This window comes from Pteropus alecto, unplaced genomic scaffold (assembly GCF_000325575.1).
Source record: "Pteropus alecto unplaced genomic scaffold, ASM32557v1 scaffold16, whole genome shotgun sequence".
NCBI lineage: Eukaryota > Metazoa > Chordata > Mammalia > Chiroptera > Pteropodidae > Pteropus > Pteropus alecto.
Genome location: NW_006438867.1, coordinates 269448 through 284679, shown reverse-complemented (window position 1 = coordinate 284679; position 15232 = coordinate 269448). Strand labels below are relative to the sequence as shown.

General features: G+C 34.7%; 1 protein-coding gene across 1 annotated transcript in view; it reads left to right on the top strand.

The window, feature by feature from the left end:
* The window catches only part of FREM2 (FRAS1 related extracellular matrix protein 2), a 268872-nt gene that overhangs the window by 186309 nt on the left and 67331 nt on the right, over positions 1-15232 (top strand). Inside the window, exons 14-16 of the mRNA XM_006915781.3 lie at positions 6381-6684; positions 8686-8817; positions 9974-10305. Of these exons, the coding sequence (XP_006915843.1) occupies positions 6381-6684; positions 8686-8817; positions 9974-10305 (768 nt within the window). The remainder of the gene's footprint in view (positions 1-6380; positions 6685-8685; positions 8818-9973; positions 10306-15232) is intronic.

The window sequence follows — 15232 nt, the reverse complement described above, 5'->3', positions numbered from 1 at the left end:
TGTAGTATAATTTGAAGTCAGGCAGAGTGATTCCTGTTCTTTTTGCTCAGGATGGCTTTGGTAATTCGGGGTATTTTGTGCTTCCATACAAATCTGATGATTTTTTCTTCTATTTCTTTAAAAAATGCCAATAAAATTTTGGTGGGGATTGCATTAAATCTGTATAATGCTTTAGATAATATGGTCATTTTAACGATGTTGATTCTTCCAATCCAAGAACATGGAATATCTTTCCATTTCTTTTTATTTTCTTCTCATTATATAGGTCCTTCACATGTTTCATTAAATTTATTCCTAGGTATTTTAGTTTTTTTGTTGCAATTGCAAAAGAAATTATTTTTTCCACTTCTTTCTCTGATGCTTCATTTTTAGAATATAGGAATGCTATGGATTTTCTAACGTTAATTGTGTATCCAGAGACTTTACTGTATTTGCTTATTGTTTCTAGCAGTATTCTTGTGGAATCTTTCGGGTTTCCTATATAGAGAATCATGTCATCCGCAAATTGTGACAATTTGACTTCTTCATTTCCTATTTGGATGCTTTTTATATCTTTCTCTTGCCTGATTACACTCGCTAGGACTTCCAATGTTATATTGAAGAACAGTGGCGATAGTGGACAGCCTTACCTTGTTCCTGATCTTAGTGAGAAGGTTTTTAGTTTTTCACCATTCAGTATAATGTTGGCTGAGGGCTTGTTACACATGGCCTTTATTATGTTAAGGTACTTTCCTTCTATACCGATTTTGTTAAGTGTTTTGATCATAATGAGTGCTGTATCTTGTCAAAGGCTTTTTCTGCATCTATTGATATGATCATATCATTCTTATGTTTTAATTTGTTTATGTGATGTATCACTTTAATCGACTTGCATATGTTGAACCATCCCTGTGCTCCTGGGAAGAAGCCCACTTGATCGTGGTGAATAATCTTTTTAATATGTTGCTGTATTTGGTTCACTAGTATCTTATTTATGATTTTTGTATCTGTGTTCATGAGAGATATTGGTCTGTAATTTTCTCTTTGTGTGTTATCTTTACCAGATTTTGGTATCAAGGTAATATTGGCCTCATAAAATGAGTTGGGAAGTATTGTCTTCTCTTCAATTTTTTAGAAGAGTTTGAAAAGAATAGGCATTAAATATTCTTTGAATGTTTGGTAGAATTCACTGGTGAAGCCATCTGGTCCTGGACTTTTACTTTTGGTAGATTTTTGATAACTGTTTAAATTTCCATACTGCTGATCAGTCTATTTAGATTTTCCAGTTCTTCTTGATTCAGTCTAGGAAGATTGTATTTTTCTAAGTACTGGTCCATCTGTTCTAAGTTATTAAATTTGGCATTATATGCTTTTTTATAGTATTCTTGTATGATCCTTTGTATTTCTGCAGTGTCTGTCGTAATTTCCCCTTTTTCATCCCTGATTTTATTTGTGTCCTTTCTCTTTTTTCTTTAGGGTGTCTAGCCAGGGATTTGTCAATTTTAGTAACCTTCTCAAAGAATCAGCTCTTTGTTGTATTTATTTTTTCTATCTTTTTTGTTTTCAATTTCATTTATTTCTGCTCTAATTTTGATTATTTCTTTCCTTCTGCTGACGTTAGGTCTCATTCGATCTTCCTTTTCTAGTTTTTTTTTTTAAGATGAAACGTTAGGTTAGTTATTTGGGCTCATTCTTGTTTTCAGAGGTAAGCCTGTAATGATATGAACTTTCCTTTTATGACCACTTTTGTCATGTCCCAAAAGTTTTGATATGTTGTATTATCATTATCATTCATTTCTATGTATCTCTTGATCTCCCTTTTTATTTCTTCTTTGATCTAGTTATTCTTTAGTAGTATGTTGTTTAATCTCCATTTTTATGTGATTTTTTCCACTTTCTTTTTACAGTTGATCTCTAATTTCAAAACATTATGATCAGGGAATATGGTTGGTGTGATTTCAACCCTCTTATATTTGTTGAGGCTCTCTCTGTGTCTCAGTATGTGATCAATCCTTGAGAATGTTCCATGTGTACTAGAGATGAATGTATAAGCAGTTGTTTTGAGATGGAAGGCTTGGTAAATGTCAATTATGTCCAGTTGGTCTAATGTGTCATTTAAGGATGTTATTTCCTTAATGATTTTCTCTTTGGATGATCTGTCTATATCTAACAGTGGAGTATTTAGGTCCCCTGATATGATGGTGTTTTTGTCTGTTTCTTCCTCTAGTTCTGTTAGTAATTGCTTTTATAATCCAGGGCTCCCTGATTGGGAGCATGGATATTAATAAGTGTTATGTCTCTTTATCATTATGAAGTTTCCTTCAGTATCTTTCTTTACCTTTTTTATTTTGAAGTCTATTTCATCTGATAATAGTACCACTACTCCTGATTTCTCTGAATGCCATTTTCTTGAAACATCATTTTCCACCCTTTCACTTTGAATCTATATTTGTCTTTGGAGCAGAGATGTGTCTCCCAGAGGGAGCATATGGTTGGGTTTTGTTTTTTGATACAACCTACAACTCTGTGCCTTTTTATTGGTGAGTTCAATCCATTTAAATTGAGGGTGATTATTGCAATATGAGGTCTTGTGTTTCTGTTTTCTTTATTTTGGTTGTCTTTTGTGGGTTTTCCCTCTGGTCCTTCTTGTTTTATGTTATATATTTTAATTCTAAATCTTTGGTGTGTGGTTACCATTATGAATATGAAAAAGATAGTTGTATCTATATAGTCGTCTATTTTCTTCTGCGTATGCCTTATCTCCATTCCCCTTTGTGAATATGGATCTTTGAATCCTCCCCTTTTCAGTCATTATTGTCTCAATTTGTCCCTATATGCTGAACATTCGTTACTATCTTGCTATAGCAAATCTCTTCTTATTTTAAGCTTATAATGCCTTGTTTGTAGTAAGGGTTGCACTTCTCTGCTTTTATCAGCCTGCTAGTCCCCTTACTCTTAATTATGTGTTTTTGTTTGTTTGTTTGCTTTGTTTTGTCATTTTGTTTTAGGTGAACTGACCTCTGTCAGTATTTCCTGTAGTGCAGGCCTCGTAGTGGAGAATTCCTTCAAATTTTGTATGTCTGGAAAGGTCTTAATTTCTCTTTCATATCTAAAGGAGAACTTAGCTGGATCTATTATTGTTGGCTGGTAATTCCTTGCATTTAATAGTTTTAATATTTGATTCCACTTCTTTATGGCTTGTAAGGTTTGTGCTGAGAATTCCGACAATAATCTAAAGGATTTTCCTTTATAGGTTATCATCTTCTTTTCCCTGGCTGCCCTGAGAATTCTGTCTTTGTCATTGATCTTTGATAATTTTAATACGGTGTGTCTTGATGAAGGTCTTTTTGGTTTGAGATAATTGGTTTTTTTATTGACTTCTTGAATTCCAAGCTCCAGCTCATTCCTTACGTCTGGGAAATTCTCGTCAACTATTTATCTGAAAATGCTTTCTAGTCCCTGCTCCTTTTCCTCCCCTTCAAGAATGCCCATTATTCTTTAGTTTCCTCTCTTGATGGTATCGGCTTTCATTATTTTTCATTCTTCGGTTTCTCCCTTCGTCCTTCTGATTTATTTCTAGATTTCTGTCTTCGATATCAATAAACCTTTCCTCTATTTGGCCGACTCTATTTCCTAAGTTTGTTATTTCATTTTTTAACTCTTTCGGTGTGTTCTTTATCTCCTGAAGGTCTATTCAGTTCTTTTTGAAGGTTTCAATCTCCTCTCTAAAGAACTCATTCTGCTCATCTAGTTGTTTTGTCAGTTCCTGAAATTGTTGATATGATTTGTTTGGGATCTCACTGAGTTTTTTCAGAAGTACCATTCTGAATTCTCTGTCATTTAAGTCACATATTTCTATGTCTGTAAGCTCATTTCTGGAGATTTTTCTCTTTCTCTCTGAGATGTCTTGTCACCTTGGCTGTTCATGGTGTCTAATGGACTATTTCTCCACCTGGGCATTAATGGAAGTGTGTTCTGCTTTTTTTTTTTCCTCCCAGAAAGAAGATTTATTATATAATGGTCCCTAGCCTGTTGCAAGTAAGGTGTTTTTCTTTTAGTTTCCAGAAGGTGGCATCTAAGCCTCCTGATCTCTGTTTTATATAGTGTTAATAATGTCTTTTTTTTCCTTATAGATGTTTAATCATGCTCTCTACCCTCAATCTCAGTTCCCGTCAGTGTTATTGACAGCTTTGGTAGTGTTTGCTCAGATTCTCCTGGGGCTCCAGAGCTTTCCATCTCAGAGGGTATAGGGCGAGGGGCCTTCTGAATTGGAGGTTGGAGGCTGTCACTCAGCCTCGGTTTTGCAACTGCAGCTGGTAAAAATCAACTGTTGTTCTCTGCCATTTCCACTTTTCTGCCATCCCTGTTTCTTTGCCTTCTGCTCTAATGTTTGGGCACTGCTGCCAGCCGCGTGGAGCTCACAGCACTCTCAGGCAGGGCTGTTCAGGGAACTCGCTGCTCCTTCTCCCCTCCCCCTCCTCCTACAGGGAGCCCTGGCTCAAGATGCAATTTCTTTGTTCCTCCCAGTCCACCACTCGGCACCCGGGGTTCTGACCTGTGGTAGCTGTTATACGCAGATCCCGCGCTCAGACATGCTAGTGTACAGTTTGGGTGTTTTTGTTGAGTTTTAGGTGTTCAGCTTATTGTTGTTTCAAGGGGAGAGATCTGGACTTGTTATTTCAGTTATCAACTCTTTCAGTGTGTTTTTTTAATCTCTAGAAGACCTATTCTGTTCTTTTTGAGGGTTTCAATCTCCTTGTTATGCTCATCGAGGTATTTTTTCAATTTCTGAAATTGTTGATATGACTCGTTTCGGAACTCACTGCTTTTTTTCAGAAGTACCATCTTGAACTCTTTGTCATTTAAGTCGTATATTTCTATTTCTTTAAGCTTACTTTCTGGAGATTTTTCCCTTTCTTTCTGAGATGCCTTGTCATCTTGGTTGTTCATGGTGTTTAATGGACTATTTCTCTGTCTGGGCATTAATGGAAGTGTATTCTGCTCTGGTAGCTCTTATGCACAGATCCCACACTCAGACAGGCTGGTGTGCAGTTTGGGTGTTTTTGTTGAGTTTTAGGTGTTCAGCTTATTGTTGTTTCAAGGGGAGAGATCTGGAATGTCTCTCATGCTGCCATGTTTAATCCAATCTGTCAAAATAATTATTTTAAATAATTATAAGCTTAACAATATAGTATTGGCCTTGTCGTGAACTAAAAGTGGGAAAATACTACAAGGTTTAAGCTTTGAACTTTGGAGAGGAAAATATAACATTAATCAAATAAAGCTCTCATTTTTCTTCCTATATCCAACAAAGGTTTATTAATTGGCGTGTACGTAGAGTGTTCTCTCATGTTATCTCAGAGTCTGTCACTCATAGAAAAATAAATAAGGGTTGAACTCTGCACTCAAGGAAATTAAAAATAAGGAAGAGAAAGATATATAAGACTTAGTTACTATAGGACAAGATGTGATTAGTATCATGAGAATAATGCAGCTCCATGTGTGAGAGAAGGTTTGAGATGGTGAGGTAGAATTTTAGTAGTGTAAGAGAAGAGTCAGATAAGTGAAAGTCATTTCAGGAAGAAGTGATTGCATCACAAGCTACATCTAGAAGACTAGCATAAAAAATAGCATAATATAACTACACTTTTACTTGCCTATTCTTGATTCTAAATTGTAAGCTCCTTCTGAGTAAAAACTGGAACATATTTATTTTTATATCACAACAGCCCTGGTATAATGACCTACATTAAATAGGTACACAATAAATGTTTATTGAATAAACAATGCAAAATAATTTGGTAACAAGTATGTTTGGTGCCAAATTTAAATGTTATGTTAATGAATGTGGACTTCGTTTGTTAATGGTTAGCAGGGAGTTCTTGCAAAGAAGAATAGCATGAAAGGAGAGGTTATGTTGAGTGTTACCATGGCAGCAGTGTGTCACTTGACTAGAAAGGCTTTGAATTAGGGAGATGGTGCTAGAAATGGGAAGGAAGTGATTGACTTAAGAAACATTGCAAAAGAAAAATCAACGAAGTTCATTGATGTGCAGGGCAAGATGAGAGAGAGGAAGGAATGAGGGAAGGAGAGATGAAGGGAGAGAGAAAGAGAGAAGGAACAAAAATGATTGGACAACTCCAAGGATTCAAGAGTTGATAAAATGAATAACATTTATTTGTATTAAGTTAGAGGTGGAAATACCTGTTTGAAATGCAAGATTAGAGTTCATTAAAGCTATCATGGCTAGAAATAGAAATTTAAAGTTTCCATAAATAACATGTAGAAATGGGGAGAAAAAAGCATGAGTGAAAACACTATGATAGAGAGAACTTGAGAGGAATAATTTACACATTGTTCTATACTGTGGCCCTAACATACTTCTTTTTTTTTTCCTATAGGCTTGCAACCCTAAATATTCAGACTATGACAAAACAGGCTCTATTTGTGCAAGTGAGAACATCAATGACACTTTGACCCAGTACCGATGGCTGATTAGTGCACCCACTGGCGCTGATGGTGTAACCAGCCCCATGAAAGAAGTGGAGTTTGACACCTATTTTACATCATCCAAGATGATCACTTTAGACTCCATATATTTTCAGCCTGGCTCCAGAGTGCAGTGTGCGGCTCGAGCTGTGAATGTCAATGGCAATGAAGGCCTGGAGCTGATGAGCCCTATTGTAACCATCAGTAGAGAAGAAGGTAATACTTTGCCATTTTTGCATGAAGATCACTGGACTACCATGTAATATTATAAATGTCTAATTTCTGGTTATTCTTTCAAATGTAGTCCATAATACTCTATAAGTACTTGAAAATGATAACTTATTGTTGTGAAAATATTCATTAGAAAACAAATATTTTCATACCACATTTTAAAATTACTTATCACATTCCAGAGTGTTTGCTGGCATATAACAGCTTTATGTTGACAATAAGAAAAATAAGGCAAGATTCCTGTCCTTGAGGAATTCATACTCAAGTTGAGAACACAGACAAAAGTTTAGTCTGGAGGGGGCACAGAAATGCAAAAGTAGTAATGACCCTGAGTGGGTCAGGAAAGATTTCATCAAAGAGGAAATGCTTAATCTGAATCTTGAAAACAGGAGAGAAAAAAAAGCATGAGAAATGACTCATAGACACATGAAAATAACATGGAACATTCTGAGAACTACAAGCAGAGAAGTAGGAGTCATATGAGAGGGAAAGATGGGACAATGAGAAAATGAAGCAGATGGTATGCAAGGTTCAGATCTGGACAATTGGCTCATATGCAAGGCAAAGCCACTCTGAGCTGGTTGTTGGATGAGTAGGAGTTTGCTGGAGACAAAAAGGGAAGGACAGTCTATGTAGAGAAGTACCTAGGAGTGCCCAGACCTTGTTATGAGGGAGGTTGTATTCAGGGCTGGATCCTAGATACTTTGGGGGTGGAGAATAGGATATGGTTAAAGATAACAATGAAAAGACAGGAATTCTGCTTTGTAAATCAATCCTTCACTCTGCATAAGGATTTTTTAAATAACTGTCTATTTATAAGATTCTATTTCTAAAACTTCCATTTGCATACAATGCTTTCAAAGCATAATTGTTGCATAAATAAAGGTTATATGTACCACCTCCCACCATTATATAGTAAGGAGCAATATTTGTTGATATCTTGTATAGTAAACATGCTCTTTGATTAGGATTAAAATAAATGATGTTTTTAATTTTTTCTTAAAACCAAACTACTGTGTTGGTGCCGAAAAATTAAACAATTCCTTAAAATGAGTACCCTTCTTAATAAAACAGATAGCCTACATGCTGAGACTGCCTCCAATTTCATTGCTATCTTAATAAATCCTATTTCCTCTGTTTTGTACAAGCAGAAAGGAAGTTATATATTACCTAGGTCTCTTAAAATTGTAATTTAACATCTTGATCCCCTCCATGATATTAAAATGAAAACGTCACAATTCTCTTAAAGCAAACATTAAGGAAGATTTTCATGTCAAATTTCTTGAGAGTCATTGAGAGATAGATAGATGATAGATTAGATGATAGATGATAGATGATAGAGATAGTGGTGATGATGATGATGATGATGATGATGAAAGATGATAGACAGATATATGATTGATAGATATAGATAGATGATAGATGAGACAGAGAGAAAACAAGTTATAATTTATAATACATATATTGTAAGAAATTATATAGAGAGAGCAAACTATACATTTTGCTCTCTGATTCTAAAGAGACATTCGTTTTTGTTTTTTAAAAAAAGCACATTTTTAGTTTTATTTGCTTGTAAGTAATGTATATTTTATAACTAGTCATATTATTCTAGGTTAAACATCAAATTCACTCAAAATACACTTACTTTTTTTCTATTGGCTTTCAATCATTCTTACTGTGTCTGTTCACACTTTGTTGATATAATCATAATCTAGAATGTCCAGCACATATTAAATCAAATTGAGCAACAACTGTTGTTTTTCAAACTTTATAAAATGCCCAAAATGTTAAGAAGTAGGCACTAAACTGTCTGCTGTGATTTTTGCTCACATCATCTTTTTCTGCTTCCTTATGTTATCTACTCTCGGCAATGCCTTAGTCCAAAGAGAATTTTAAAGGACACAGAAAAATTATAGTGCCTATTTAAAAAAATATTTTCAAGTGTTGTCTATTATCTTCTTTTAGCATAAATATGTTCATTTTTAGGTCTTTGTCAGTCCCAGGTGCCAGGGATAGTGGGAGCAGAGCCGTTCTCAGCTAAGTTGCACTACATGGGCCCGGAGGACCCAGAGCATACAAACCTTGTCAAGCTCACAGTCATGATGCCACACACAGATGGTAGGTACCTTGGATAAGGAAATCCGTGGGTGTGGTTTGGGATCCTCATTACCTGATTTATTTTACTGAATACTCTAAATAACCAACCAGACAATAAGAGCTCAGTTTGCAACTTGAACTTCAAGCCTTTCTGCTTCAACTGTTTCTGCTTTCTTTCTGCCTATTTTTTAAAGTCTGACAATTTAAGCATTCTCTAAAATTAGATAAATTTAAAAGATGTCCAAACACTATGAAACAAAACATTAACATGCTGGCTTTTATGAAATAGCACAAATGTGTCTTCAAAACTCTTGAACTTGGACTTACAATAAAGCATTTTAGTATCTCAATGCTCACCTTCAACATGTATTTGCTATTTCCTAACTTTAGTTTTATAAATCCCTCCCAATATTTATTGCAATCACATTAAGACATTTCCTAAGCAACAAAATGAAATTTAAAATGCAACTAACAGTATTATATATTGTGTTCACTTTCTCTGAGTACAGAAGTGTGGCCAGGATTTGTGAGTCAATAACTTTATCCAGACTTTATGAACATTTCCCCATATACAGAAGACATTTTCAAGTCAGAGTCCACTCACTTCACTTTATACCTGAATAAATTGTTAATATTAATTTTATTATTTGATTGTTAATTATATGTTAAGTAGCTAAGGGGGAAAAAAACCATTAGGTACTGTTAGGAACTACACAGTAGAATCTACCTCCCATAGGAAAAGGATGTTATTCTGCTTTGTCCGCTTATTACAAATCCAAGTTTGTGTTGTTGGAGAGTGAGGGTGTGTGAACAGGAATCTGTATCTCCTTGTTTTACAGCATAACATTGGTCCCACATTTGACTACCCTATCTCTAGGCTCATTTTAGATGTGTAACTCAAGTGTGCAAACAGCTGAGGAGAGACCCATCAGGCGAAAAAGAGACCTATAACAGTAAGAGAATAAGGGCAAAAGAGTCAAATAATATCTTAGTATCATTATGAATATAGCTTTAATGTTAATTCCCAGTACCCTCAGGGGTCTTAGGACACCACTTCAATAAATCACTGCTCTACAGTATTTTATAAGACTTGTCTTCTCAAGAGATAAAGAAAATATAATGTTCTAAGTCCTTTGCTATTAGTGAGAATGCTAACAATGATTACAATTTCTTGTAGGCATGCTCCCCATGATTTCCACTAAAGAGCTTTCCAACTTTGAGCTCGCCCTCAGTCCTGATGGCACAAGGATCGGAAACCACAAGTGCTCGAACCTTTTGGATTATACTGAAGTGAAGACCCATCATGGTTTTTTGACTGATGTTAAAAAAAATCCAGAAATAGTTGAAGAGATGTATCCTTACCAGTACAGCTCATCTATCAGAGGTTCTAGTACCTTACGATTCTACCAAAACCTGAACCTAGAGGCCTGTTTGTGGGAGTTTGTTAGCTACTATGACATGTCAGAACTTCTCACTGACTGTGGAGGCACCATTGGAACAGATGGACAGGTATGAATTTTTAACATCTGAGCTTCGGTCACTGGTAAACCAATTGATTTTGTTCAGTTACATAGATTTGTACTAAATCCCAACTCCAGTTTTACATCTTGATGATGTAGGTCATTAGGTATAAGAGAGACCAAATAATTGGTATAGGTGGTGTGAAAATCCATGTCTATTTTTGGAACAATGTATCAAAATATATGTCTTTTTTAGCAATGCTCCAACTCTGCTCTGATATTAAAATATCCAAATACTAATTACTCTTCAAAGTATACATAATCATTTTTTGTAGATGCTAGTGATGTTTCATTAATCATCTAGTATAAAGATTTACAATCCTCAGGGTCAGTCTAGTTTTTCTCCCTTCTTACTATCTTTCTTCTTCCTTTACCTTCTATCTTTCTCTTCTATCCCATTTCTCTTTCTTTTCTTTCTAGTTTTCTTCTCTTTTCCTCCCTCCCTATTTCATTTCCCAATCACAAATATAGTCAAAAGTATTTTCATTGAAAGCTCATTATTATTTCTACTCTACAATCAATAATTCATCTTCATACACAGACAGACATTAACTCATAAAATACACACACACATACACACACAGCCCTCCCCCCTCCATTATCAACAAAGTTGTTAAAAAAGATAAGGAAGGTCTTCATTAGTGGTTATAATAGAGAATATAAATTATGTAGGGTGTAGTTTAGAATTGTAGTATTTGAACTAAAGCAATGCTCTGTTCTAGCTGTACTGAAGAAAGAGTTTATATAAATAGGCTTATACATTACTGTAGTGAATCATAACCAGGATATATGATGTTTTTCAAGATTTAGCCAAGATGAAGCTGGATTTTTTTATTCTATATTCCTAAAGTGTTAAAATATAAAACAAGTAGTAGCAAAAGAAAAGTAGATAACTCACTATCACTTTCATCACAGAACAAAACTGTAAAACTTAGCAAGTTTAGCTGGTGTCGATGTTAAATGGCAGCCATGTATTATGTCTGGAAACTATTAGACCCAAGGGCAATGAGACATTATTTCAACCATCTCTTCTAGAAGCAGCAAAATATTCAAAAATTTGCATAGATTAGTAAAAATATCAAATAAGAACACCAAGAGAAAGACAGTGTGGAACAGTGGAATATTCCAACCTGCACACTGGAATCAAGCAAATGTAGACTTAAATTTGGCTCCAATATTTTCTTTTTAGTTTGATATAGTCCCATTTATTTATTTTTGCTTTACTTTCCAATATTTCCTTGAGCAAATTACTTAAGCCCTCATAAGTGTTACTTCCTCAGGTTCCTCTTCCCAACCTGTCTTTACCATCTGAAAAAAAATACATGAAGGAAAAAAGTCCTATCCCCAAAATAAAAATAAAGACTCATATTAACAAATTTACTTCAACCTTTTTCTTTATATTAAAAATTCTCTGGTTACTTTAGCTCTTCCTCGCAGTTTTTTTTTTTCAATTTGTTATTTAATCAATTCTTTTCTTTCTTGTCATTCTTGTCTCAGGATCTTTCTTATATCTGAGGATCTATTTGCATAAACAAAATTAGCTATAGTCATAAGATTACATTTGTTCTAGCTCTTATTAAAGACACTTTGTACCGTGGACCTTCTCTGTGGCTCTTATCTAGTTTATAGTCTGTTTTCATCCTCAAGAATGTTTTCTATCTTCTCTGGCAGCATTTTTCCACCTTTAATATATGCAACCTAGATAGCATGCTCTGGTGAAAAACCTGCACTTACTTGCTGAAGCCTTATCCTGTTATGCACGCCCAATGTATCAAGGGTATTTTCAAAACAAATTCTGCCCACTATTGTGTTCATCCCTCCGGCCAAATCTCATTATCTAGTAGTACTAACAATAACAATAATGATGATAGCATTTATTTAATGTTTAATATGTGTCTGCCATTCTTCTAACTATTTTACATATTTCTACATATTCCTATCCTCACAATAATACTCTGAGAAAAGTACTAATTTTGTCTCCTTTTTAGAGATGAGAAAGTTGAAGCAATGAGATTTCAAATAACTTGCCCATGTTCGTGTCTTTTATAAGCCTGTGCTCTTAACAACATCATGGTACTTATACGGACATTTAATTGAATTAAAATGTCATTTAATTTGGCGACTATGAGGAATGGATATGGTCACATATGCAATTGCAAGAAAGGCAAATAAACTTTTTCCTTTGTTCTGGGTACAAGAATGCTGTCCAACAGCAGTCATGAAAATGTGTACCAGATTCTATTCCCACCCACTGTTGGTAAAATTTTTCAAATGCATGTCTTAACAGTGGACTATACCTTTATCTGAGTACGGGAAGATCAGATTGAAATGAAAACATACTTTACGAGACAACACCTGAACATTGGGGAACACATTCTACTTTAGAATTTCATAAGCTTTATGAACTTTTACATTTCTGCATTTAGAATGGAAAAAATTGGCAAGAGTAAAGGTAAATAATGAACATGGGCTAAATGTCTTCATAGCTGCTTCATAGATTTGACTACGTCATTAAACAAAAGGAAGCCAATGCTGATCTAGTACTATTTGTTCTCTAATTCCACACAGACCTGGAATAATTGTCTCTTTACATTGTTGATTGGATAATTTCCAATCATCTAATAGATGTTAATTTCCTTTTTTTAGTCCTTTCCTTTTTTTTTTTAACAGTAAGACATATATATTTTTTCACTGTGTGTTCACCTCCCATTGTTAGATTTCTTTCTGTCACCACATATTTGACCCCATTTACCCATCTACCTATCCCCTCGCCACTCCCCGCTGGTAACAACTAGTGTATTGTCTATGTCCATGAGTCTCTGTTTGTTTGTCCTGTTCATTTGGTGCTTTTAGGTTTATATACCACGTATAAGTGATATCATATGATTTTCAAATTTTTCTGTCTGACTTATTTCACTTAGCATGATTATCTCGAGGTCCATCCAGGTTGTCGAAAATGGCAGTATTTCATCTCTTCTTATGGCTGAGTAATATTCCATTGTATGTATGTATATACATATACTCCAAAGCTTCTTTATCCAATCATCTATTGTAGGACACTTTGGTTGTTTCCATGTACTGGCCACTGTGGAAAATACTGCTATGAACATCGGTGTGCAAATATCTTTTTGGATATGAGTTTTCAAGTCTTTGGGGTAAATACCCAGTAGAGGGATTGCTGGATCATATGGTAGATCAATTCTTAGTTTTTTGAGGAACCTCCATACTGTTTTCCAGAGTGGCCGTACCAATATGCAGTCCCACCAGCAGTGTATGAGGGTTCCTTTTTCTCTGCCTCCTCTCCAGCATTTGTTATTACTTGTCCTGTTGATTACAGCTATTCTAATAGGTGTGAGATGGTATCTCATTGTGGTTTTAATTTAATAAAAGATGCTCAGCATCACTAGCATTTCCCTAATAGCTAGTGATGTTGAGCATCTTTTCATAAATTTGTTGGCCATTCGTATGTCTTCTAGAGAGAAGTATTTGTTCAGGTCCTCTGCCCATTTTTTGATTGAATTGTCTGTTTTTTGTTATTATTGAGTTGTTGAGTTCTTTGTATATTTTGGATACTATGCCCTTATCAGAGGTGTTGCTTGCAAATACATTTTTCCATTGGGATGGTTGTCTCTTTACATTGTTGATGGTTTCTTTTGCTGAGCAGAAGCTTTTTAGTTTGATATAGTCCCATTTATTTATTTTTGCTTTACTTCCCTTGCCTTTGAAGTCAAATTCATAAAATTCTCTTTAAGCCTAAGGTCCTTGAGTTTCATTCCTGTTTTCTTCTATGCATTTTATTGTTTCAGGTCTTATATTCAAGACCTTAATCCATTCATTTTGAGTTAATTTTGGTGTGTGGTGATAGACAACAGTCTAGTATCATTCTTTCGCAGGTGGCTCTCCAGTTTTCCCAGCACCATTTATTGAAGAAGCTTCCTTTCTCCACTGTTGTTTTTGGCTTTTTTGTTGAAAATTATTTGCCCATATAAATATGAGTTTATTTCTGGATTCTTGATTCTGTTCCACTTGTCCATGTGTCTGTTTTTCTGCCAATACCATGCTGTTTTGATTGCTGTCGCTTGTCCGTCTTTTGTGCTTCCACAAAAATTTGGTGATTTTTTTTGTTTTATATCTTTAAAAATGCCATTGGAATTTTTGTGGGGATTTCATTAAATCTATATATTGCTTTAGGTAATATGGCTATTTTAACTATGTTGATTCTTCCAATCCAAGAACATAGAATATCTTTCCATTTCTTTGTATCTTCTTCGATTTCTTTTAATAGAATCTTAAAGTTTTATTATATAGGTTCTTCATTTGTTTTGTTAAATTTATTCCTAGGTCTTTTATTCTTTGTGTTGCAATTGTAAAAGGAATTATTTTTTCCACTTCTTTTTCTGACTTCATTATTAGAGTATAGGATATGGATTTTTGAACACTGATTTTGTAGACAGAGACTTTATTGTACTTGCTTATTGTTTCTAGTAGTGTTCTTGTGAAGTCTTTAGGGTTCTTATATAGAGAATCATGTCATCTGCAAATAGTGACAATTTGACTTCTTCGTTTCCTATTGGATGCCTTTTATATTTTTCTCTTGCCTGATTGCATGCGCTAGGACCTACAGTGTTATATTGAATAAAGTGGCGATAGCAGACAGCCTTACTTGATTCCTAATCTTAGAGGGAAGGTTTTTTGTTTTTCATTATTAAACACCAGAGTAATTTGAAACCTCTGAAACCTACAATCAGTGCAAGCTTTGAACAGTCCAACTGCTAGCCAAATTAAGGTAAAACCTCACACTATTTACCTCAGTTCCTATTGCACAATGTATCATGCCCAGATTTCAACAAAAATTATAAGGCAGAAAAAAGAACAATTTGAACCCATTCAACAGTGAGGAAGAAATCAAGACTTTC